This window comes from Talpa occidentalis, unplaced genomic scaffold (assembly GCF_014898055.3).
Source record: "Talpa occidentalis isolate TD23 unplaced genomic scaffold, MPIMG_talOcc4v2.1 talOcc4.12, whole genome shotgun sequence".
Classification (NCBI taxonomy): domain Eukaryota; kingdom Metazoa; phylum Chordata; class Mammalia; order Eulipotyphla; family Talpidae; genus Talpa; species Talpa occidentalis.
The window spans coordinates 75,280,766-75,306,756 of NW_023601212.1; the positions used below are offsets into that span (position 1 = coordinate 75,280,766).

The 25,991-nt window shown below is 44.9% G+C and overlaps 1 protein-coding gene across 9 annotated transcripts in view; it reads right to left on the reverse strand.

The window, feature by feature from the left end:
* Positions 1 to 5,123: 5,123 nt before the first annotated feature.
* AUTS2 (activator of transcription and developmental regulator AUTS2) overlaps positions 5,124 to 25,991 on the reverse strand; it is a 1,093,480-nt gene continuing 1,072,612 nt past the window's right edge. For all 9 annotated transcript variants that reach the window (XM_054693588.1, XM_054693587.1, XM_054693590.1 and 6 more), the window contains 8 exons: positions 23,741 to 23,812; positions 22,479 to 22,508; positions 20,682 to 20,753; positions 16,773 to 16,914; positions 13,646 to 13,723; positions 12,570 to 12,653; positions 11,181 to 11,403; positions 5,124 to 8,908 (listed from right to left, as the gene is read on the reverse strand). In XM_054693588.1, the coding sequence (XP_054549563.1) occupies positions 7,660 to 8,908; positions 11,181 to 11,403; positions 12,570 to 12,653; positions 13,646 to 13,723; positions 16,773 to 16,914; positions 20,682 to 20,753; positions 22,479 to 22,508; positions 23,741 to 23,812 (1,950 nt within the window). In that variant the 3' untranslated portion in view covers positions 5,124 to 7,659. The remainder of the gene's footprint in view (positions 8,909 to 11,180; positions 11,404 to 12,569; positions 12,654 to 13,645; positions 13,724 to 16,772; positions 16,915 to 20,681; positions 20,754 to 22,478; positions 22,509 to 23,740; positions 23,813 to 25,991) is intronic.

Sequence of the window (25,991 nt, forward strand, 5' to 3'; positions counted from 1 at the left end):
GCCATGGCCAGTCAGTTTGCTCCCCTGTCCAGGCACAGTCCAGAGGGGACTCACGGGAGCCATCACCTGGTCCCTAGTGGGACTGCAGCTGTGGCGAACTGGGAGAAGCCAGAGACACAACTCCCATCCGCTGGAAGGCTATCTCTCACAGGCCTGCTGGAGCTGAAGGGTGTGTGGGACACCCAGCACTGAAGAACCAACTTGTAGCAAAACGTGGCTGAAATAGTGGGCCATTTAACGCAACAAGTTCCTCGACATGCCTTCCTGACCACAGCCTCTGAGAGGGGGCCTACAGGCAGTCATGTCGATCTCCTTTTTCAGAGCATATATCCCTGTCTGACTGTCCTGGTGACCGTCTCACTTGGATGTCTTGCCCGAGGCTTTAAGCGTACCAGGGAGGAGGGGGCCTTGTCCTTTGGGATCCTTCCTGGGCCCCAGCACCCAACAGGGGCCTGGCCACTTATTCCACCCCACTAATATATTCTTGAACTTTTGCTGCTGTTAGGGGCGTGTGAATGACAGCAGATGAAATCCTTAATTGTAGTGTTGCAGATCCACCAGGGTCAAGATCCATCTGAATGGATAAAGATTCCACGTTACAGAGGAAAAGAAAGCTGATTTGTCAGGTGCAAACACTGTCACTTTGTCACTGGAAATTTAGTTCTTTTTTAACAGATCAAGAATGGTTAGACTATGGCGATGGTACACTGATGAATTGTTGGTGGGAATCCCACAGGGACTCTACCTGAGATGATAAAGCATACATTGTATAAAAATGAAGAATGATGTAAAAATATATAAAATAAGTTAAAAAAACTAGAAAAAATAACTTACAAAATCAGAAAAAAAAGAGAATGTTTTGTTTTCAAGAACTTTCTACTGACCACTGGCACATATCCACACTCACAAACTCCCACGGTCCACATGTCGTGGAAGGTTTGACCCTGTGAGTGACACTGCAGACTGCTCAGGACATGAGGCCCCCCCTTGGGAATGTGGGTGCAGTGGGGTCACTACTTCTGTTTGTTTTGACATAAAATTTCTGTATTCTGTAATCACTCTGGGTCAAACATGACATTCTGTTTGAACGTCTGCTTTGGACCATGTGAGCCACTCATGAATAAAAGTAAAACTTTGGATGTACAGACTTGAGTTAATCCTAATCCTTGAGTCATGTCATATTCTCATGACTGGGACATGCTCAACTCTCTTGTATCATTCATTCATTCACTCATTCATTACAGGCCACCAGTTTGCAACCCCTGGAATATACATGGTGCCAATTACAAATGAACGTTAAGTAGGTAAATGGTGTCCCTGCAATTGCCGTTTGTGGCTAATTAACTCAGCTAAGGCTTTTCTAGGTGGTAACTCAGGGCCACGGCTGTAGTGCGGGCTCTAGAGAGAGACCACTTGGGTTTCTATCTAGGTTATGCCCTTGAACATAAGCAAATTATTGCACCTCTCCTGGGTTCATTTTTCTCACTTGTCCAATCGGGGTTTGTAAAGCCATTGAGAACAGTAAAGGAGATAATCCATGTTAAAAGCACTTAAAACAGTGTATGTAAAAGACACCCGGTTGACCTTGGCTCCTACCATCATTGCTAGGGAGAGCAAACCTCATTTCATACTGTTAGTAATGCGTGAATTAGGATAATGCAAGAATTAGGATAGATCTGGAAGCAGAACATGCCATTCTGATTCCAACAAGGTTATCATATCTTTAAAATCCAACAGGATTATAGATGAGGCTGGACAAGAGAATCCAATTTCTCTCCCAGGATGGTTTTGTGTGACCTGATGATTCTTTCTAAAGTTGTTGGCCAGAAGCTTCCCTTGACTGTTTTACATGGCAGTGGTTCTCAAGCTTGGTCATTTGAGAATCACCTCAAGGGCTTGAGAACACAGGCCACGAGCCCCCTCCTAGTTTTGGATTCAGGAGGCTGGAAGAAGGAGCTGAGGATTTGTAACAAGTTTCCAGGGGTTCTTGCTGCTGCTGGCCCAAAGAACACACTTTGAGAACCACTAGTCTAAGCAATTGACTATGATGGGGTCAAGCAGCAGTCAGGAAAGTCTTCTTGGAGATGATGGCCTTTGAGGGAAACCCCAGTTTGCCAGGTGGAGAAAAGATAGCAGCGGGAACACAGACATAGGCCAGTAAGTGCTGGCAAGGGAATGCAGAGATGAAACTGCAGGTTCCCCTGACCCCAGAGGTACAAGGCATGGAAGGTCAGGTGAGTAGTCCAGGCCCCATTCTGGTGACCTCTTTAACAAGAACCTGGTTTTAGAACCTGGGAGAGACGTGAGTTGCGCTGGCAGCAGTGTGAAGGGTGTTTCAGAGAAAGAGGTCAGGTGAGAGGACAGGGAGGCAGTTTGGGGACAGGAACAGGAAACAGCCTCAATTCTTAGCCTTCCTGTAGCACCTGGAGTTCTACTATAGCACTATTCTCAAACTAGGGATTTAGCTTTCCAAAGATATGAGATGAAGTAGTGGGCTGTGACCAGCATTAAAAAAAAGATTGAGGGCCTCCCCGGTGGCGCAGCGGTTGAGCGCTGGGTTGCGAAGCTGCCCGCAGCCTCTGCAGCGCTGGTTTGATCCCCGGCTGCTCCCCGGCCACCTGAGGAGGGTCCCACATGGCGCGCAGACCTCTCCTGCCGCCCGCTGCTCCCCTCAGCAGTGTACTTCGGTCCTTCTGCCTGCTCTGCTCCCCGCTCTGGCTCTGGTGAATTCTCTCACCCTCCCGCGCTTCTGACTGTACCCAGTGCTTGTATAATTAAATAAATAAATAAATAAATCTTTAAAAAAAATTTTAAAAATTAATAAATAAAGATTGAGAAGAGAATGGAAACTATGTTGTGGGCAGGATGCATGCGGACTACAATCAGAGAGATTTGAGAGTCGGGCTTCCAAGCAGGCATCTAGCTCACAGAACAGTTCAGGAGTGTAACCTGCCTTGGCTACACGCCAGTCAGGGCCCTGCCCTGGGGGCTCTCTGAACCCCAGAATTGGAAGGGCTAAGTGGAGGGTGAAGGAGGTGAGGACAGAAAGCAAGCTAAACCCTTGGGGGAATCCAAAAAGAGAGGAACTAGTGAAAAATGAGGCACTTAGGGGAGGCTTTACTGAGAACGCTTAAGAGTTTGACCTTAAGGATGGCTCAGATTCTAATACCAGGGAAGAGGCCTGCAGGTATTGGAGATAAACAGTTGCTGAGAAGCACAGGGAATGGTCATTCAGCTTGGCTCGTTAGACTGTGAGATGGCAAATAAGGTTTTAGAAAGTACTCTGAAGTCCAGCAGAGATACAAAGATTAAAAGAGCCTGAAGAAACCTGAAATAACAGTCAACAAATTCAAACTATAGCTGAGGAAACAGACCTGTTTGCCCAGTCTGCCCAGCATAGGAACTTGGCTTTGAAGGTTCAGGTTCAGTTCTGTTCTGGGCCACATGGAGTGTCCGAACACTGGCGTCGGGTTCAGCCCCAACTTGCCTGTGTCAGGGAGCCAGTGGACATTTTGGGCAGGGTAGTGGGTCCAGAGTCCTGTCAATACTCTGGGTGTTCTGATTAGACCCTGCCCCAGTCCCCACTGTCCCCACCAGGTGAGAACATGAGGCCTGAGTTAGAAACCCTGGAACCACCCACCCACCCACTTCCTTTAGTCCTGCCAAGCGTGTCAGCCAATGTTTAGAAAGACAAGGACTTCCTGACACTGTGATCGGAAGTTTGCCAGCGAGATCTGTCTTATGCGAGGGTGGTTGTCCATCAGGGCTACACGCCACTGACTGGCACTGACAGGCCAACTCACCCACTCCACAGGAGACTGGGTCTACCACCTGTGTGCCCTTAGGCCTCCTTATGTTCAGACGGTCTCATTTAACACACGAAGGAACAGTTGCAGAGAGGTCCTGTGATTTGCTCAAGGTCATAGAAAACTGAAGGCCCAGGGGCGCAGGGGTGTTCCGGGCCTCTGCCTGAGGCCCTGGCTCCTTATCGCAGGCTTCCAGGTATCCAGGTGGGAGATACCAAGGACTCCAGCTTCATACCTGTGATAGTAGCACAGGAAGACCAACCACTTTACACTGTGGAATTGACAAGTGTTTGATAGAATTTTCTAATAAACAATCATCTTGTATTGAAAGTAAAAGCCCTGTGTCTAAGAAATTGCCCTGAAAAAAACAAGTGACATTTTAAAACACATGAAAAAAGTCCACGCCACTTTTGCTGCCTTTCCCTCAACTGACCTGAGACATAGTTTTTTGTTTTTTTTTTTTTCAGGATGGATACAAACGCACACCAAAACGTTTTGCACACCCCACAACTGCTGGGCTAAGCACGCCACAAAATTCTGTCTCAAACCTCTCTTTATGCTACCTACATCTGTACGCCGACAGTCACATCTTTCCAGCCCTCCACCTTGATTGAGTCAGAAAAAGAATAAACAGCAAATGCTGTTGCAAATATCCATCCAAAATGGTAATTATTGCGTCATTATATTCGCTATTTTACTTGTCATGTACCATTAGGAGGTAACAAGATCATTGTCAGTCAAAGATTGTGGAGATAATTAGAGCATCTATAGGTTAGCAGGAAATCAAATTGGTGCTGCTACCCATCAATGCCGGGGAGCTGAACATAATTAGAGGGAAAATATGCAAAGGTTGAGATGAAGGAAGCCCCAGGGATTAAATACCGTGACTGATTTGAGAGTTTGACTCTTGTGCTTTCTGACATTACAGATGGCGACAGGAAAATAAGACGCACAATGGGAAGAAGGGAATCTGCCAGAAGCAGCAAATCAAGCCGCCCCTGATGTCGAGTCTGCAAGGTCCCAAGAACTGTCTGATTTGGAAAAACACAGTGTTTATCGTGTTTTCCAATCCACTAGTTTTTCTTCAAACTGTTTCCTCCAGTCTGGGTGTCAGGTGTTAACAAATAAGAGCAGCAGTGAGTCAAGTGGGCCTTTATTCGAGCAGTCCCTGCTCCCCCATCCTGAGCTTCCTCAGCCTGCCAGCCCCCAGCTCCCACTTGCCAGCCCCCCACCCCTTGCAAGCTGCAGGAGGGCGCAGGCCTCCCCCTCCCAGGGTCTTTCACTTTCACCCCTACATCCCAGTCGGCAGCCACCCACATCCAAGCTGTTTTTGATTGGCTTTTTCAATAAGATACAAACACAAACAGCACTTCGATCAGGTTGCCACAAGAAAATTTAACAATTTTTACATCTTGGAAAAAACAAAACAGGCTTTCGAGGAAGAGGGAGACGTCTGCAGACCGACGGGGGCAATGCCATGTCGCTCCATGGAACAGAATCAACGACAGGAAAAAAATCTGGAAGGTCTGATGTGACATACAACTGACTGAGCCCACAGACTGAAATGCAAAGGAACAAGCAAGCAGAGACACTTATCAAAGGCCCCAACTCAGACCTGTCATCAACACAGATCAAGCAAATGCTGCGTTTTGAAATAAGCCCGTGACATAAAGGGCACTTGCTGTATCATCTACAAAACCCTACGTGCCTTCCCGGGACTTACAGTATTTTGCTTAAAACATACAGAACAAACAATTCCACAGCTGACTGTGGGGACACGGCAGGGAGCAGAGATGGTTCCAGCAGCTACAGGCCTACTGAACCGGGTCGGGCCGCTTGGCCATCGCAGCCAGCCTCGCCTTCTCACGTGGGCTGGGTTCAAGGTTCAAGAGCCAGGTCTTGCAAGTATGGCTTCTGCCCTAGGGTAAGGATGGCCATCTCACACAAACAAGCAGCTGGAAGCTTAGTTCACATTTTTTAATAACATGGCACAGTTTACATTACACAAGAAGGCTCCGCCGATGAGAACATGCTGAAGATTCAGTCGCTTCACTTTTCTTTTCACATAGGATCTAGAAAGGACTTTATTACATACAGGATAAACAGCAAAAAGGTCTGTATAGAACAATCTCTTTACAATACTGAAAGCTACCACTACAGTTCCAGTGTACATATTCCTTGGATTTTTTTTTCTTTTTAGTTGTTGTCTTTAAAAAAAAAAAAAAAAAAAAAAAACACTGCACAACATCTGGAGTTCACAAAATCTGAAGCTCACAACTAAACCTTCAGTTTACTACTAAAATAGATCTCTCTGCTTATTAGAAACAATGGTCTGTAGTTAACTTTTTTTTTTTTTGCAAAAACAGGATAACAACGTCAGATAGCACTTTAATATACTAGAAGACCAAATGGAACTAATTTTATTTCATACATATATTTTACAGTCCAGTAGACAAGATATATTGTATTTCTCTGCTAGTAAAGTCATATTCTCTCCAAATATGTAGACAAGAGGCTTAATGTATTATAAAAGTATTATGAAGAGACATTAAGATTGATGCAAACTTAAAAACACACGCACACACAAGACCTTGTCTCTGCCACCTTTCATCCTCTGTAACTCTCCATGGCTCCATGAGATTGACCTGCTACGGTTATTCCCAGACTTTATTACCAACTGGAATACAAGGAGTCACGTCAGGAATGTGTGCCCTACACTTATCAGGTATTGACTACAGTGAAAACATATCCATCATCTGAGAAAACGCGAAGCTTTCTTTCAGGATGTGTTTGGGTGGAATTACATCTCGTTACAAAATGAGGAGGTGTGTACAGATAGGAAACAGGACACACTGGAAAGAGGCATGGTTCCCACATGAGGTGTGTGTGAAGTCACATGACCGGTGGTGACGAGATGCTGGCGACCTGTTTGTGTCCCCTGATTTTGGCATCTGACAACTCCCATCCTCCCTGGCACTGGTTGCTCATGTCCTCGGCTACCTTTCTGGGGCTGCACGCTCCCCCCAAGAGCCCACAAGCAGCAACTTCAGATGCAAAGTTTCAGCCTGGGGTCCAATTTTGCAAGATCGGATGTTTCTCCGTTTGAAAAACAAGCAAGGAAAACAGAGTCATATCACGTAAGCGCTTGTTCAGGGAAAATATGACCTTAAGTATGTTGTAAATGGATTTGAAAAGGCTCCTTTGAGTTAGACGGGCTTTTGTGAAAAGCCCTAACATTCATTGCATAGTTGAAGGGTTTAGCTGTCTATAACAATATATGGGAACCCAGCCGTGGAAGGCTGTGTTCACTGATATTAAGTTTGCAAATAGCACATTTTAAGAAGTATTAATGTATTATGTTACTTAATCTTTAGCTATTTACATTTGTACAAAGTAAAGCTTTCATCTTACCCTTTGCATATATGAACCATTAGCTCACGAAGCAATTCTCTTTTTACAGAACTATGTACATGGCCTTCCCTTCTCCTCTGAAAGAGCTCTGCACGGTGGACTGAGTGGACTCCTGCCCCCACCCTCCCCACTACCACCAAATTGGTGCGGGTTGTCATATTCACTGTTTTGGTTCAAATTGAGAAGTTTTATACGAGAGACTAAAAGAGTAGGAGACGTGAGAACATATGACTTGGCTAAAAGACCTGAAAAATTTCAACTTATAATATACAAAAACATTTCAAAATCTGCACCGAGTCTATACATTTTTTTACAAGGGGAGCAGCGAGGGGCTCCTCCCCCGGCAGTCTGTGTGGATGATGTGGGTGTTCTCTGACTTCTAAAGTCTTGCCGTTGAGTTGGTGTAGGGTTTCCGCTTCCTCTTCTGTGTCCTGTTCTTTCCTTATCGAGCCTCAATATCCTTCAGGGTGTGAGAAGGAGGCCTCTCCCTTATCTCTGCTGACAGAGGAGTAGTCCTCCTGGGAGAGACGGGGCGCCCCCCCAGGGTAGAAATGAGTGGGGGGGGCGCGCTCAGCGCGGCTGTCGGAGGGGTCTTGTTGAGAAGTCCGTTCTGGTGCCCCGTGGTGGGGCTGATTCTGGGGTAGTGCATGCTGGGGAGTCCTGGAGTGATGAGGCTGGGGTGGGGGAGGTGTCCGTCGAGCGAGGCGGGGTGCACGGAATGGAGCCGCGTATGCTCGTAGTCTTCTCTGAGCATGTGCAAGCGCTCCCGCTCATCCAGGTGGCCCCCTCGCTCGTGTTCCCGCCGTGGGTCCACAGACAGAGGGTGGTGGTGGTGGTGGTGGTGGTGGTTGTAGTCGTGAGGCTCCCGGTCCCTGAAGGAGCGATCAGCTTCATACAGCCGGGGAGTCGAGAGACGGTGGAGGGGGTCGTTCCTCAGCAGAAAGTCCCTGCCCAGCGGGTCTCTCCGATGAATGTCAAGTTCTCGGTAGGGATCCCTCAAAGGGTCCCGTATGGGGTCCCAGTGGAAAGAAGGATATGGGAAGCGCTCTCCCCCTGGGATGGGGCTGATGCCCATGAAAGGGGTCATCATGCGAGTCCTATCCAGACTGCTGATGCTGTTCATGGGGTGAATACCCGTCACCCCCACCGTCATGGGCATCGAGGCCAAGGGCCCGGGGTGTACACCGGACGAGGAGTTTGGAGGAGGCGGCTCCGAAGCCCGGTGGGCCGGCGGGGCCTCGGGAGGCAGGTCGTGGTCCTCCTTGCGTTCCTCCTTCACCTTGACCTCCGAGCTCTTCTTGGGGTTCTCATAGGCTGGCTCGTTCTTGCGCTGCTCCGCCTCACGGCTGGAGGTGCTGTTGGGCCTGGCACTCTCCACGACGGGGGTCCGCACGTAGGGTGAGGGCACCCGGGCCAGCTGCTTGGCCTCGTCCCCCACGGCTCGGCCCTCGTGGCTGTGGCCGTCCTTCTCTGGCAGGTGGGCCTCCTTCGCCTTGTGCTCATCGGCGGTCAGGTCTTTACGGGATTCCGAGTGGTCTCTCTCCCTCTCTTTGGATTTGTCTTTCTCTCGAGCCTCAGTGTTCAAATGACCCCTGATCTGTTCAGCGGAGCTGCGGTTATGTCCCAGGGTGCCCACCGGGAGGATAGGTGCTGGTGAAGGGTGGCTAGAGTGTCTTTTCTCAACGCTTTCCCTGAGGGAGGAAGAGGGAAACAAGAAGCAAATGAGGTTCGTCGGTCTGGCACGGGGCTGCCAATGAAATGGTGGTGTGAAAAGGACGGGGTCTGCGTCCCACGGCCCCTGAGACGGCTGGGCATGCCCTCTATAGGGCAAAGCCAGCCACCCTGATCTTACACCTAGACTTGAGAGGAAGCTTTATGGGGGTGAAGTGCTAGGGATGAGGGTGAATAGGAGGCTCTGAGGGGGAGATGATTTTTTTCTACATCTAAAAGTCACATGCTCAATCAAGACCACAGAAAGAGACAGCTTCCAGAAAGCTGGGATGGACCAGTGTGGCCATAAGTCCATGATGGGGCTATGCGGCCCGTCTGTCTAGATTCTTAGGATCCCTTATTGTTAGGAAGGTTAAGAGCCCAAATGTGAATGTGAATATGACTTGCTACCCACTTTGCAATACAGAACCAGTGGAAGGAAGATTTGAACATAAATATTACAGGAGCTGACACTCAGGACAAGTAACCTGTTCCTAAAGTATTTGGCTACAGAGTCATCTCCAAGATGTAGTATGTGAGAGGGAATGGGTTGAAAGGCGACCACCACACTGGACTTGTGAGTCGCAAAACAACTTTTGAAAGGTTAAGAATTCCAAAATCTGATGAGAAGGAGGAGGAAAGCCAGTAGGAAAAGCAGGGGCACAGACACACGATCTCATGGGGGAAACAGAGAACAATTTTAAAGAGCACCTGTGAATGAAAATGTGAAACAAGAATTTGACAGTCCCATCTTGGATAGAGGCTTAAGAATATGGGGTAGAAACGGCAAAGGAATAGAAAGTCAATTAGCTAAAACTTCAAGGGTTGAGACTAAGAATCAGGCAAGTCTTAGGGACAGTCCCAGGCAGATATAACCAAAAGTGGGGAGATGAGCAGGAATGGCCAGGTTCAGTGGGCCAGGGTGAGGACATCCAGGAGGGGTCCTCTAGTAATCTTGTTTCTAGCCAACATGCAAGGGCTGGGAAGAAGAACATTTTTAAAATGTAAGAATACAGAAAAGTATTGGGTTTCTTAAGTTTAATGCGAGAGGCCATTTTGACTCCATTGAGAATAACATGGAAGGGTTTTGCCACATCCTGCTTTCTCTCCAGACTAAGGTGCTTATGGTATAGGCTGAGCCCACCTAAGCGTACCTCACTTTGGGGGTTCACAGATCAGAGGTGAATGTCACACATAGTCCCCTCCATTGTTTGAAAGATTTGTATCATACCGCCTTGCTGGAAAATTTGTCTTTTTCTAAGAAAGAAATCAGTAAGCATGATGGTCGGTGATGAATATCTACTAATCAGCCACATTAGTGCCTGCAAAGTTGAATTCTTTTCAATCACTAGGATACACATACATACATACACACAATATACACAATAACGAAAAATGGAAAGATTCTGGGTCATCATTGAGTCTCGAGCACCAAAAGGAAATTGTTACTAGATCTTTGCTGTTAAGCATATCTTGTGTAATCCTTGCTTATTGCTATGTTCAAAATGGAAATAGCCTACAGAGAGAGTGGGGGAGAGCTACTTTGTCAAGAATGCTTATGACATTCTTTAAAAAATACTATAGGATATTTTCCTCTTTGAGGCTACTTGTTTTTCTAGGCCTGGGTTATGAAGTACAGAGATAAAAATGGTTAGTAAAATTAGTTACCAACTAGCAAAACAAAACCCAAACCAAAAATGCTTGTTGACGTTTCTCTGTATCTAGGTTAGCAAATTTTTAATTATCTGTAAGCCCCGGATTTAAGTTTGAACAACATTTGAGAAAAATGATGAGAAAATGCAAACATGACTTTCTGAAAGAAAACAAATGGAAAGAGGAGAAAGAGAGAGAAAAACCTATGGATGATGCAATGGGCTGCACGACTGGAAAGCAAATATGGTATTGATTCATGCTGTGTGTGTTTGGTCCAAAGCTCCAACTCACTATCTTTCAGAGAAAGATTTCTATTGGGGTACACTAATGCTCACAGGGACTGCGGAGGTTCTGAATGTGTAGCTGCTTCTGTCAGGAACCTTCTGCTACGCTAGCATTATAGTCTATGGTCACGATGCACTACGGGGCCAGCGAGTATGCATGCCCTCTGGGGCTGGGGGCTGGGGCGCCCTGGCTGTGTGAGGAGCTGGGGCTCCAGGGCCAGCTGAAGCCCAAGGCTGGGACGGGGAGGATGGAAGGCCGCTACGTGGCACAGAGGGGGCTCCCCCATTGGGACTCGAGAGCAGTTACTTTCCGTACCTTTCTTTGTCATCTTTACTAACAGATGAGTCTCGTTTATCTACATCTCTATCTCTGTCATGAGCTGCAGCGGACGCGCTACGCTCCAGCTCCCCTGGCTTCAGCCAGGGCGGAGGGGTCGGGAACGACGGAGGCGTTCGGTGCAGCCGGTTCCAGGGCTCGTGAGGGTTGCTAAAGTTCTGCACACTGGGGCCATCCTTGTGGCCGAACATTGAGTTGGGTGCTGAAATGGTGAAGTGGAGAACAAAAAGGTTTAAGAGAAATTATATAATCTGCTGTAATGAAGGTACTTACCAAAAAACTTTTAACAGCATTCAGAGTTAAAATGAATACATATTATTGGGAGCTGGAAAAGGAAAGGAGATTAACAAATTCATTAGAGGAACACTTGTCCTACACTGGAGAGGTAGCTCACAGTTTTTTTTTTTGTTTTGTTTTGTTTTGTTTTGCTTTTTGTTTTTAAACCAAAGGGAAAGGGATGGGGGAGAGATTAAAAGGGAAAGGGACCCAACAAACTCAAGATGACCTAAGTGAACACCTGGTCGTGCAGAAGCCCCAAGCATGCAGAAGGGCGGATTCTGACACGTGGCTAAGCTACATCGTGCTCCCTTCAGAGTAGGGTTCGCCTCTACCCAGCCTGTTGACGTGCGGCTAGGCTTTCTACGAGTTTAGCAAACTAAAACCAGGGTCGCCGGAGACCAGGCAGGAGATCGCCACACTAGATGGAACTGCCATGGTATGCTCGGTGCTGACTGAGGTCTCCTGCACCCAGAAAGCATGATCTATGAATGGCACGGAAGAAAATAAGTTGCATAGTTGGTGACTAAATAATGTTTTTAAATACAAGCAGGAGCAGGAGCTGCAACTCTTTTCCCGTTGCATAGGCTTTTTCGTAGCAAGAAACAACATGGTCCTCACAGAATACGCAAAGTACAAAACCTGCTGACTCTTGACTATCCTGGCCTGGTATTGTTCTACCACTATTCCTCACTGTTTTGCTTTTCCCCCCAAGCCCCATGAATGGCAAAAGCAACATGAAATTTTAAAGTTGTTTTGCTTTAATGGGCGCTGTGCTGAAGTCTTGGATGTAGAAATGGAACATGGATGAAACTATGAATGTGAGCCAACTCTTTGTTCAGTCAACTCTATTACCTTTCCTGGCCCCTCGGTAACCAAAAACTAATAGTAGACTGCCTGTAAAACCTTGGTTTTGGTGCCCCTGCAGATTTATACCTAAACTTCATTTTCAGGCTTACTTTTGCGATGATATAACCTAAACTGGTTTCCCTGGAGCACAGTGTCATTTTATCTAGAAAGATCGTGAGCAATAGACAGGTCAGAGAAGACAGACAGTCCAAGGCAGATTTTTAAAAAGTCAGAGATACTTACTAACTGAAGGATTTCCAAGTCCCCCGAAGGCATTGCCACCAACTGCTGCTAGGCCCGTGAACGTAGACGGCCGATTAAAAGGCTCTGCAAATGAGATTGCGGAGAAGGAAAGGGTTGCAGGACTCTACTGAGGGCCAACATGAGAGCTTCCCGGCAGCTGGGAAAAGCAAGGCGGGACCGCTGCCATCCCTGTACTCAGCCCTGATCTGCCCCACTGTCCTTACCAGGTTATGTAAAAAGTTTTTCTTGCACTTGGGTTTGTGCATTGGGTCAGCAAATATTTACTAGAGCACTTTTTCAGTACTGCGCCTGTGGCCCAAACCCCCTATTGGGGGTGAGGAACATCATTCAAGCCACGATGTTCTAAGAGGCCTCCCTGCCCAGCTGTCCCCTTCCAGGAGTGTGCACTCTAGGCTCTCAGAAAGGAACAGAAAGAAGAAGACATCTCTTAAAATACACCCCTCGATGACATTCTGAAGGTGCAAATTTTATACACCCTGCTGTTCATACCACAGTCTGCGTCTGCTTGAACTCTTGCAGAAAATACCAAATAAAAAAAGGCCACAAATAAAATGCACACCTTGTGTAGGAAAAGACATTCACAGGGCAGTGAAATGTGAAGTGCATAATGTGAAGTGATTAAAAAATACTGGGCAATGTCTCATCACATCCTCTTGTCTTTCTTTCCACCTCCAGCAGGTGCCCCTAGATACGGGACAGGAGCTCACCACTGTTCTCCAGTGCAGGAGCAGGGTATTATAAAGGAGGATGTCCTGAGGTACCAAGGCATGGCCTTCACCCCCTGCGCCGTCACTAACTGGGTCAGTGCCACTGTCAGCAGTGACAGAACTATTCTTGAGCACAGATATTCCACTTTAAGAATGTGGCATAAGAGGTGTTGAAATCCTGAAGATGCATGGCAAGTATTCAAACTTCTACGAGAACACCTCCTTTCCCTAAGAAGTAAGTGGGGTTTGTAGCATTCTGGCCACCTTGCCAGGAAGTTCGGCAGGAGCTCGGTACGGACAAGTTTTCTGAAATTCATAAGTCACTTCCCATTACTATCGGCAACTCACCTAGGTGAGCAGCAGGGTTAAGGAAATTGCTGTGATGAGGAGGCGGCCCAAAAGGGGTCCCAGTTGGGTGTGCAGCACCTGTGAAGTCAAACATAAAAAAGTCACATTTCATAGGAAGTCATTTTCTACAGTGCAATAGTCTCCAACTTGCTTGAGGTCCCCAGGAGAGAATATGTTACAGTAAGAACGTGGGAGGTGGGGGAGCCTTCAGGTAACATAGCGGGTATAAAGATATGTCATATCAGGAACAAGGAAATAATCACCCCCTTTCCTCTTCCCAAACTGGGCTGGCCATCACCCAAAAGGAGACAGCACGTTCTTTAAGATGCTGACACAATATGAGACACATGGAGACACAAGGCTGAGGGCATGGGGTTCTACGACCAAGCAAGCTGGGAAAAATGGCCGGGTGGCAAAGTGTTAAGCAGGGCTCTTGCTGAAGGACTTCTTGGAGCCAGCAATCTGTTCATGGGCCTGTGCATCCTCTAAGAGGCAACGTTTGGTCATGGGATACTTTCTTCACAGATCACCTTGGGGAACAAGACTTGCTTTGAGAATCACAATTCCGGAAACTGTACATTTTATAATCCTTGGCATAGGAGCAACTCTCACGCAGCTGCATATCTGGGCTACACTGCTGTGGGCCCTTGCAGAATCCCTCTTCCTGAAGAATATGTTAGTTGCCATTGAAGAATATATCCCGCCTGGCCCTCGGAGATTCGGCGTTGTGAGTTATGTCGTGAGTTATGTAGGTTACGTGAGATGAAGGCTTCCAATTTCTTGCAATCTTCAGTGCCAGGAAAAGGGAGCTCATTCATACGTTTCTGGACAAACTTAAAGCCAACTCTGTCAGCCTTTACAATGCCTGCCAGGGAACTGAGCTAACTTAGTGGTCTTCTCTCCTTTCGTTTTCCTTTTATCCACATTCTCTCCTTTTTATTTCTCTACTTTATATTTTGCCTTCTACAGTAAGTGTTTCACTAAGATGCCTCAAGTTCTCTTCTTAGGAAGATGGCAAAGGAAAGAGGAAAAGACAGAAACAGAGAGGGGGCCTACACGAATGAGGTAAGGACAGTATCAGTATTTCTAAACGCTTAGGACAGCATGCTGGCTTATGAATATGCAGCTGCTAGCTGAGGTGGGCAGCTTTCTGGGAGGCAGGCTTGATTCTAGACAAGAGACGGGCCAATGTCATCTGGAGAATTTCTTTAGTTTATTTCAGGCACTAGTGCCCAACAGCAAGATGAAAGTGGCTGAACTAAACAAACAAGTGTGTGTAAATTATACCTGGCAGCATAAGGTTGTACCAAATAACTACTTCCCACAAAATCCAATATTGCTTACACTGCAAAGGATGACCTTTCAGAATGGAAGTAGGAAAGAGCTGAATGAATTTACTAATTCCTATTCCTTAATCCCTTGTATTCTGTCTGAGTTCCCATAAACAAGTATCAGTTCCTTAGGAAAGGAGATTAATGGAGGGCCATTCCTCTTGATTCCCCATTGACTCCAGTTGTGTCTGGAATTGTTCCCTGAGCTGCAAGAACTTGCAGGCCTCGGTTGTGCAAGAAGCCACACAGCACAGGAGGGGATCCGGCAGAACCACGGTTATCTCGGGATTGGAAGGCACCTGAGGAGTTCAATCCTAGATGGTGACTTATTCTCCATGTGGGAAGTGCAAAAATGATACTCCCTTCTCTACAAAGTAAAAAGAGCCCAGCATATTCATTAGCTGCTAACAGTGTTGCCAGCTAAATAAAAATTTGGCTGCATGCTGTCTGTGTAGTACAAGCTAATTAATGCTTCGATGAAGATCAGAGCTTCGCTCAGCCCAGGGCCCCTAGGGTTGCCTTGCAGTTCCAGAATTATTGAAGCAAAAGAAGCCAATTCATCTGTTTGGCTCAAACAGAAGCCATGGAGAAATCTCTCTATTTCTCTCCAAAAATTGCTCTTAATGTAGCCCTGTCTCAGAGCCTAGGTGCCATGGAAACGAAGCCTTCAAATATGTCCCTAGACAGAACTGAGGGAGGAAAACCTGAGACCTTAGCAAATTCCATCCACTGTCAAGGGTGGTTCACTGGCTCTGGCAACAAGCCCCTTACAATGACGGTTTCTTGTCATGTGGGTGTTTCACTCTTCCTGAATGGAAAAGCCTTAGGGCCACAGAAATAAGTGTTGGCTAAAAGCCTGGGAAGGCAGCAGACAGGATGGATGTGAAACTTGTTCCCGAAGGACGAGAAAACAGGGAGCCCCTGAGATGTTTACGCAGAAAAGAATAAATTTTACTTAGCGAGGTGGGTATGAGCTTTATAAAGCTCATCACCAAGATAAACTGCACCACCATTTCTAAGTATTACAAGTGGACCCTGTGCACCAAAAACAGCTTTAGAAAGGAGAGAAAGCTGAACAGGTGGTTGTCCGATGTAGAGCACCAGTCACTGCCTCCCCCACCCCTGCCCCAACACATTATTTCATACCTAAGAGGTACTTGGGAGCATGTAGTCTCAGAAGTTAGTGAATCCATCTTTTGGGCATTTTGTGCCCTGCTTCCTGAATTTCTTGCATCACTACAATCAGCCCAACAATAATATTAAATTCTGTAGCAGAGAAACGAGCAGCTAACAGGCTCACCTGCTGTCACACTCCCTACCACTGGCAACTGACTTGATTGTATTTCTTTGTCCTGAGACCCTTAAGACACAGCATGGCCAAGCACCCTGGTTCAGAATTACCAAGCACTCCGTGGGCACCACCAGAGAGAGGGTAACGGCATCCTGACACTGTTCCTGGTGTCTTTTCCTTCCGATTTGCCCTCCAAGCTTTCTGATCGTTTTCACTAGCATCTGACATGATTGTGAGTTATACTGGTTTACACAGAAGTAAATAACTAGCGGAAGCAATGTGAGTGCCTTAAGGGAAAGAAGATCTTTTTTTCCTTCTTTAATGAAAGAGGGCACATCAATGAAGCAGTGAGAAGAGCCCAGCTCCCAAGATGTGCTACAATGTTGCTGTAAACTGGCATAACTTGTACTTCTTTTTAGGTAGCAGCAGCCTAGAGCACAGACTTAATTTATTTAATGACCTGAGAACTGAGTTTCTCAGCTCCCCACACCCTCCCTGCACTCACCAGCAGCAGTGAACAAAGTTGAGGGCCGTGCCAGGTCATGGGGGTGGTGGATGGCTCCAAAGAGACTGGGACCTGGGGGCCGGCTCAGGAACTCGGGCTTCAGTCCAAAGTCCAGTTTATGTGGGTCTGACTGCATCTGTTTCTAAAGCAGCAAGGGGAAAAATAAAAGATGAAACCCCAAAAGATACAGGAGGGAAGAAAGATATTAAAAGATTTGAGACTGATAAAAGTCTGAATGGCACACTCTGTCTCTGAGCCCTAAAAGGGTTCAAGGCAACAAACATTCTGAGAATACCAACCTACAAACCACTTATCCCTCAAATGCCAAATCAGCAGGTCAACCCAGGAGGGCTCAGCATGCCACCACGGGGCAGCACCTATTTCTCAGATCAGAAATGTCAAGTAGCAAAACTAGTGTTCAGCCTCTGAGGTTATATGGTTGGAGGAATAAGACCAGATCCCATTTATTCAAACTACCAGCACTTTGGAATAGTTTATTATTCACTGTAAAAGCCTATTTTAGCAAGTTTTTAAATGATAGCATTTTAAAGCTCATTTTATTAGGAATTCTGCATGAATAATCTGCTGTATAAAGTAATTGTTTAATGACTCTTTGCCATGCTCTAACAAATCACAGTACATTAGTAACTGAAAGTTATGAAGAAACATTTGCATGCCTACAAGCTAATTTTCCAATGCTCATTGTTACATATTTCTTAAAAAAACAAACAAAGTCAGGATATTAATTTAACTAATAGGGGTCTCTTTTTTTTTTGCTTATTACCCCAATTACCTGGGGAAGAGGTGATTAGTCCAGACCAGCAAACTAACAAGAACCTCTCTTGAGAAGACCTTATCCACTGTAATCACTTGTTGCTCTTATTTATACATTCACCCTCAAGCTAATTTCTCAGCTCACCTTCCTCCAAGCTGTAGACTTCTCAAACAACCTGGTTTCAAAACTTCCCCACCTTCTTGATCTCAACAACCTTCTCCGAATCAGCGTCACACCTTCCCAGACAAGCACCCCAGTCTGACCTAGGTTCATAATTTTGAGTTTCCCTCCTCCTGTGCCTAGTCTCCCACTTCTTCACACACTTTTCCCCGCTTCTGACTCACTCTTCTTCTGCTCTCTCAGATTCAACACATGCCCCATACCTGTTCCTCTTCAAACTCCTAACATTCTGCTCTAAACACACCTTGGCCCCAGCGTACCACAGAGGATAGTCAACAAGGAGGCATCTGACCTAGCATGTGTGGGAATCAGAGATGAGAAGCTTGTCATTCTGTCTTGGCTCAAAGTAAAATCCCACTCATCCATCATCTCATTTAAAGTGAAACCTACCTGAGCACCTTAAAGCAAGCCCCTTGGAGGCAAGGCACCTTCTACACACACACTGATCCTCATTACTGAACTCTAAGCAACTGGACTACAGGACACATGAGAGACCTCTGAGCCCGTTCCTGTAAATCTGCAGGCAGTGGTCACTCTCAGGAAATATTTGGGGAGTGACTAAAAGAATGAGTAAATGAATGTTTTTTTAATATATATAAAGATTTATTTTTATTTATGTATATGAGAACTGGGGTGCAGGCCAGAGATGGGGGTGTGTGAGAGGATGCACCAGAGACAGAGTGGGGAACAGAAAAGATGGAACGGCTGAAATACACTGCTGAGGGGAGCAGTGGGCTAGTAAGGAGAGGTCTGCTGTGCCATGTGGGTAGCTCCCTGGCTGGGGATCAAACTTGTGCTGCAGTGGCTGTGGTTAGCTTCATAGGCTGCATCTTAACCCCTTGCGCCACCAGGGAGGCCCAAGTAAATGAATGTTAAGGAGAAAGGGGACAATGTAATCTCTGCTCACATCTACAGGGAATACTATCATGCAAATCCCACTATAAAGTAATAGCCAAACCCCCAAACAAAGCTTCTAATTCACTATAAATCTATAAAAATCTTTTGAGTGCCGCCTTTAATTTGGTTGCCAAATAATTTAGTGCTAATATTTTACGGTACACAGCACAGTTCCATTAACCACAACTTAGGTCCATGAAGCAAAATGGAGCTTGGGGATTACAAAGAGTTTGCTGGAAAGGGAAGATGAACAGCTATCTCATGTGCAAGGTCTTTCTAATTGAATTGGGATAATGAAAGTTTTAGTCACTAGGGACCCTTTCATGGAAAAGAAGTTGCTAAACTGGCACATACAACATTCTTCATTGCTTTTAACCAAAGGAGGACGTGTCTTACCTACCGTTTCGCTAATCACATCATCCAGAACAAAAAGTGAATTGAACTAAGCATCAGAATCTAGTTAGCTCTTCAAAGCACATACATTCTCTAACTGAGCTAAACCCTAAGGTTTCTAATTAAATCTCACCTAACAATAAAGTAAAGGTGAGCAAAACTCACTGATGGGAAGTTATGAGGAAGAGCAGGTATTCAGCACCACAGCAAAAGGCCTTGGTAACCTCATTTACAGAAGTTTGCTTTTTAACTTTCAATGAGGTTGGCTTTTTTAACCATTTAAAACATACACACACACACACACACACACACACACACACACACATATATCGTCTCTGATGTCTACTTCTCCCTCCTCATTTATTGGCTTCGTTTATTATTCTCGCAATGGTTCCCACATGCTGTCAGGACTAAAAATGTGGTCACAAAAAAAAAAAATTGGACTAGCTGAGGCTTACTGGAATTACCTGATTGGCTGTTTTGTCCCATTTTTCTAGACACACCTCATAGACTGTGAATACTGGACTATAAAAGTTGGACTTGTCAGTTACAGGCGTGGCTTGTTATACAGTGCCCTGCTTTATTTTGGGTTGCAGATGCTTTTTTTTATAAATGGAAGGTTTGGGCAATCCCATGCCCTGCAAGTTTATTGGTGCCATTTTCCCAGCAGTGCTCACTGCATGTTGGTGTCACATTTCATTATATCATGCGCATCTTTGTTTTTTTTTAGACAAACTACTGCACACTTAACACACTACATCGCAGGATAAACAGAACATTCAGATGTACTGGGAAATCAAAACATTCATGTGACTTGATTTATAGTGATATCTGCTCTAGTTTGGTGGTCTGGACCCAACCCTGCAATATATCCCAGCTGTGCCTGCACATTGTTCCCTAATTCAAATACAGATGCCCACCTGGTCACCTGCTGGTAGTTTAAGACCTCTTCCCTAAGGTGTCATAAAGGCCCTGTAAAGCACAGTCCTCTCTGAAAATACAGACACAACAGAAAAATCATCTGTGTTCAGGTAGGGTGACTGACCAGAGGCTGTATTCTAACTCTTGGCACTGGTCATCAGGAGGCCAGTAAGTGTCACCAGGAAAGTCACTGCCAACCACAGACTACTTCTAGAAGAGTACTTGTTCATAGTATGGTTGCAAGTGGGAGTTCTGTACCTTCCTATAGGGCACAGATTCATCATTTTTCCAAAGCCATAAAATAAAAAGAAAGCACCAGTTCTTACAGAAAAATGTTCATTGAAGAGTTCTTCCCAAATACTAAATATTATACTCTGGTTTCTCTTCAGATCGTATAAATCTTTTGCCTTTTACCAAATACTAAATATTTTCCACACTATTACTTAGATTTCCAAAACTGTTACTATATAATCTAATCTGTATTTAAGCCCTTTGGGTCAATAAGATGACAAAAATCATTCAAAAAAAATATGGGGGAGTTGCCTTGTGTCTTGTCATTTTGCTGGTGCTGGTCTGCTGGTCGGTTCCCTAATAGATAGGATTTCCAAATAGCTTTTCCAAAAGGGATGTAGTCCTTCCTGCCTGTGAGTCTTTAGAATATGTTTTATCTTCTTCCTTAGTCAGGAGACATACCCGCACACCCCCCATCCACCTCTCTCCCAGACCAGGAGGGCAAGACTGACCTTGACTTTCTGTTGGTGGTGGTAGATCTGCCAGGCAATGTGAACATGCATAGCACACCACTTCCCTGGTTTCTGGAATAAGAAAGAGTGATGTGGTCAGAAGGAAGACCATGCAGAGAAAACCACCTTCAATTTCCCCAAAGCTTTTATCAGATTTTGGCTGCAGAGGCTCTTTTTACTCAACAAGAGTGCTTTGTACCCTCCAACTGCTTTTTTCTCAGCAGTTTCTAGTGTCTGGGCCTGAGGAAGCCACAGTCAGTCCCCTCTCCTCCCACAGGAGCCTGAGCCAATGCCTACTACTTAGAGAACCATACTTGATGAGACTTCCCTGGTTACCAAGGACAAAATGGCAAAAGCCCGACCCCCACTTTGCATCTCTTCTCTCTTTCTTTTCTGACGCCAGCTGGCAGACCTGGTAGAGTGGGAAGCCCTGCTTAACAAATGCGGCCATGCTATAATGCAAATCAGCTGTTCAGAAGAGCTAATTAGCCAATGTCTGCAAATCAGTTCAAAACAAGAGAGGGTACAGGACCTGTCATAACCTCCCCCAGCACTGCTTGTTGTTGTTTTAACCCCCAGAGCAGTACAAAGAAATTCACTGCATTTTTATTGAAGCCCAGTTCTCACAAGGGCTTCAAATAAGAGTCAACCACCGGTTCCTAATGGTGGGCAGTGTTCATTTTTAAGTAAAAAAAGAAAGGACACAGATAAAAAAGAACTTGTTCCTTCCTCTCCAGGCCGCTGCAGATATTAAATCCCTCCTCCTCCCTCTGGGAGGATAGCAATCCATGTCTCTCAAATTATTTCATGTTTTGCTTTAATAGCAGTGGAGTAATTTTGAGTGTGTTTTGTTTTACCACCTACAGTGCAGGGACCACCTCTTTCCACTTCATTTGTATTCTTGCTAAGTAAGTCACTCATACACGCCAAAGTTGCACTCAGTAACTAACCGGATGAAGAAGAAATACTGCCCATTCCTACACTGACCAAGAACAGAAGCTTCTGGTTCTCTATTAAGGAGTTGTTTCCAAAATATATACTTAAATCCAAATCTGGGGCCAGTTCTCTTGTCTTGTAATTAAATTATAGGTCATCTGAAATCATCTAATGATAACACAATTCTCTTTTTTTTCCTCTTTGGAGAAACGGAATTATTTTGGTGATTACATGCACTAGAAATGGGTTAAACATAGCAGGACCTCTACTATCCACCCATCTTCAATCCAAACATCCACCACCCTTCCATCCACCTTCTCACCAAGTCATTCAGCATTCACTCAGAGGTCATCTGCTGGCCAATCTCTAGACCTCTCAAGATGTTAACAAAGTAAGGATCACATACAGTAGCCCTTATATACAGTAGGTTGAATGGCTCTGACCAGCCAACATCACTTACTACAGAGTGAGGCAGCCATCAGCCAAAATAAATAGACTTAGATATAAACTTCCTTGGCGTCAGAGAGACAGCACTCAGTGAAATCCTAATTTCAGCCTGTAGTGTAAGTCTTTTCCCTTAAGTTCCCACTAGTCAAATCTTCCCCCAGAACTGCTAGCAAGAGAATCTGACTCAGTTGAATTTCATCTGTTAGCTCTACCTCACTGGCCTGGCTTCTTCCAACACTCAAAGCAGAACAATTCGGGCTATTTCAATCATGCTACCTGAAAAATCCAACCAGTGTCATTATGACATTTTATTTCAACGTTTCTAAGGCTTGTTTCCTTGTAATGGATTTGTATTTTTAACCCACAGGGAGTCAAATAGAGGTTGCAAAACAGTTCTAGAAGAAGCTTTCTTACCCTTAACATAGGTCTGAAAGGATCTGTCAACTGTGAAGAGAAAATGACAACTTGGTTACATGCCTGTCACTCAAACAATTGCTCTAATTAACAAATTTGTAGTGCTTCATTAGGAGGGGAAATTAAAATGTTAGAATTTTACTTTTAAATGAAGCCCTTTTAGAGAATAATTAACCCATTTTCACACTATCAAAAGTGCCAAGTGTCCCCCTCCCCCACTTCACAAGCCTTGGTACATCTACAGTGACAAGCACCCCCTCCCCCAACAAGTTTAATCAATAGCAATTTGCCCTCTGGCAGCACAATTTGCTGACATTACACATCTGAGGAGTTTCACCATCTTGGACAGCCTTCCACACCACACCGCAAGGGTCGAAGGGAGAATGGACCTCAGACCCTTGACGCTTAAATCTGGACAGTAATGGGTATCTAGGGAGAGCTGTCTTCTCCAAACAGAGTCAACCAGGTTATCTTCACCAATACCTTTAATTTGATGACTTCAAGGTATTCAACATTTTGAAGAGGTACACTAAACACCATAAAAATGCTTACATAGTTGAATCATTTTAAATATCCACCTAACTCTGGTAATCAATTTCTGACTGCCCTTATCCAGGGCAAAAGACAATGTTGTTAATCATTTCTGCACATTTACTATGAAGAGGAATATAAGTAATAATCAATGAGACAAGATTCTATCTATGGTATAACTTCAAATTCTTTTTTGAAGTAGGCAGAGGTATAAATTATGAATAAACAACATAACCAAAGCATAATGGATATTTTATTTAGCTCAAGAGCAAGAAAGAATCCTTACCACATTATAAGTAGTGGGCCAGAATAGCTGTGTGGTACAGTGACTTCCTGACCCAAGGAAAGCTGGGATGTGTCCTGACTTCCAGGAAGAAAAGCACTTAGTGCTTTTCCATTCAAAACATTTTACAGCTACTTTATTTTGTGTGAGAGAAATTCAAGGAGATGTCAACAGAGAAGATCAGCTGAGTAGAGACTAGAGAAGCAATATAGTGTCCAGCTCCGGGCTTGGGTCATGAGCCGTTTCTCACCTCTCCCCTATGTCATATGGGCACAATAGGGCACAAGAGACTTTGTTTTCTAAGAGTGTCATTTTCTTCCACAAACTAGAAGGAACAGTTAAGTCAGCAGCTCATTCAAAGGAGCTGAGGAAGGTGGGCGCTCTGGATTGGTCACCCCATACAAACACCTTGAGCACCACTGGAGACCAAGTCTGACTCTGTACCTACCCTTGGGTCCTTTTGGAGCAGTGTGTGAGGGACTGTCCCAGGTCGAGCAGCAACATCAATAGGGTTGGATGTCTACAATGTAATGAAACCACAGTTTAGGAAGCAAACAGCGACACGAAAGCAAGATCTATTCATTTTAAATTACAGAAGTGAAACATTTGTGGGGTTTCTGTTTGTTTCATTCTGGAACACAAGAGTTAACAGGCCCATTTTTTCAGTGATCAGACATGTTCTCCAGGAGAACCTGCTCCCTGTTTTCTCAGGGACCCCTGAGAGAGAGACTGCCCTCTCCAGCAAAGGCATCTGAAAGCAGAGACATGAGCTTTAGCATATTTTGCTGTCACGGAAAGCACAGACCACAAAAAAGAGAAGCCACACATGCAAGCGCTGCTCCTGAATCCCAGCTCCTTCCCAGATGCCGACAGCCCTTACTGTCAAGTGTTTTTTGCTTTATCACCAAACATTCCAAGAAATGCTTAAGTGAACATCATTATAATCTGCTGTATCAGGTGCTTCTCATCAGAAGAACTGAAAGTGTTTTACAGACATTAAGCAAACTCTCTAAATTTTAAACGGCAGACAATAACAAGGAATAACACTCAGTAATTACTCATTAGCAGTGGTGGAAATGGGACAAGAGAACCTAATTCAGGGACCACACAGACCTACTATTAAATGATTTCTAAAGTAATTCTGCTTCATCTTTCCTATTCCCACCACCATTCTTAATATCATTAATAACACTAATCTTATCTGTAGGTTTCTGTCCTATGAATTAACAACCATCATAACAAAAAGCCTACTGCAGGCACAAGTAGCCACTACTTTCTAGTGCATGAAAGATTCGGAGAGAATTTCACCAGGTATTTTATTGAAGAAATCAGAACTTCTGTGAATCCCCTCACACCAGGAAGTTAAGTCGTGTGGAAAAAGAGCTCAAGTTTAGGCACAAAGGAGAAGGGGAGGGAAAAAAAAAAAAGGAATGGAAGAAAGAAAAGCAATCAGCTGCTATACAACTAACAATTACGCTGGAGTTGTTAACAGCCTGATTTGCATACATATGAAGAACTCCACTAATGAACTGCAATCTACATATTCAATCAGTAAGATGGCCTGGAAAGGCCTATTTTCAACACCAGGAGAGACACTTTCTTGCCCAGATGTAGTTTTCTGTGTGATTGGATAATTGTGAGTGAGGGAAATAGTCTAATTTATTAAATGACCTACCAGGCTGTTTGGGGATGCACTAGAGATTTGTTGTAACCTAGAGGGGACAGACCAGGTTACCTCAGAGGGAGCAGTAAAGAGCATATTGGGGGGAGGAGTTTAAAACTCACCATCACCTGAGCCCAAGCTAGATATTCAACACGGCCATGGTAACAAGCGGAAGGGTATAGGGGCTGGCATGGAAGCTGCAATTCCATGCAGGTAAATGTGGTTTCTGAGGCACAGGCATCTCACCCCCAACACTTTTTAATTTCTTTTTCTATTTCTAATTTTAAGGCAACATGACTTCGGAGGTGCAATATGTGCTCATCCAGGGGAGACTCTGGCTCAAAATTGGTGTCTTATTTTAGAAATAGGATGAACCCCTACCCAACCCAATCTCATACAGCAAATTTTCTACTTTAAAATTTGAGAATGGTTATTAACCAGAGACATACATTTTGCTTTTTTGAATGAAAGTAAAATACGGAGCTATAGTAGATTTGAAGGCACAAAAAGGTACAGTTCTGAGAATTACTCCTCAATATTGACCTTCAGAGATAACTCCAGCTCAAGCTGAGTAGAACATCACCGACTGGGCAGAAAAAAATTTAGTGATTATAAGGGTAGTAGGTTAATTTCACACTAGGATGTTAGTAACTGATGACAGTCTTGACCTTGGCAAATGTAAACACGGTTGAGGGGTGGGAAGACTTGACTGAGGCAGAGAGGGAGAAGAGAAGAAGAGAGTTTTAAGAGCTGCCCTCCATCTGCAGGCAGATGGGGCTGAGGAGCGAATGAGGGAGAATGAGATGAAGAATCTTCACTTTACAGAATTAAAAAGACACAATTTTAGTTTGGTACCTTTTTCCTCCTTTCTAATAAAAATCACTGAAGTCTCAGTTCTGCATCTTTGCTAATAATATGTACCTCAAGGACCACCTGAACATATATCTGACATTTCATAAATTTCTGACCAGAAGCTTATATCTACAATATTGGTAGAAATATATATATACATACATATGTGTGTGTATATATATAT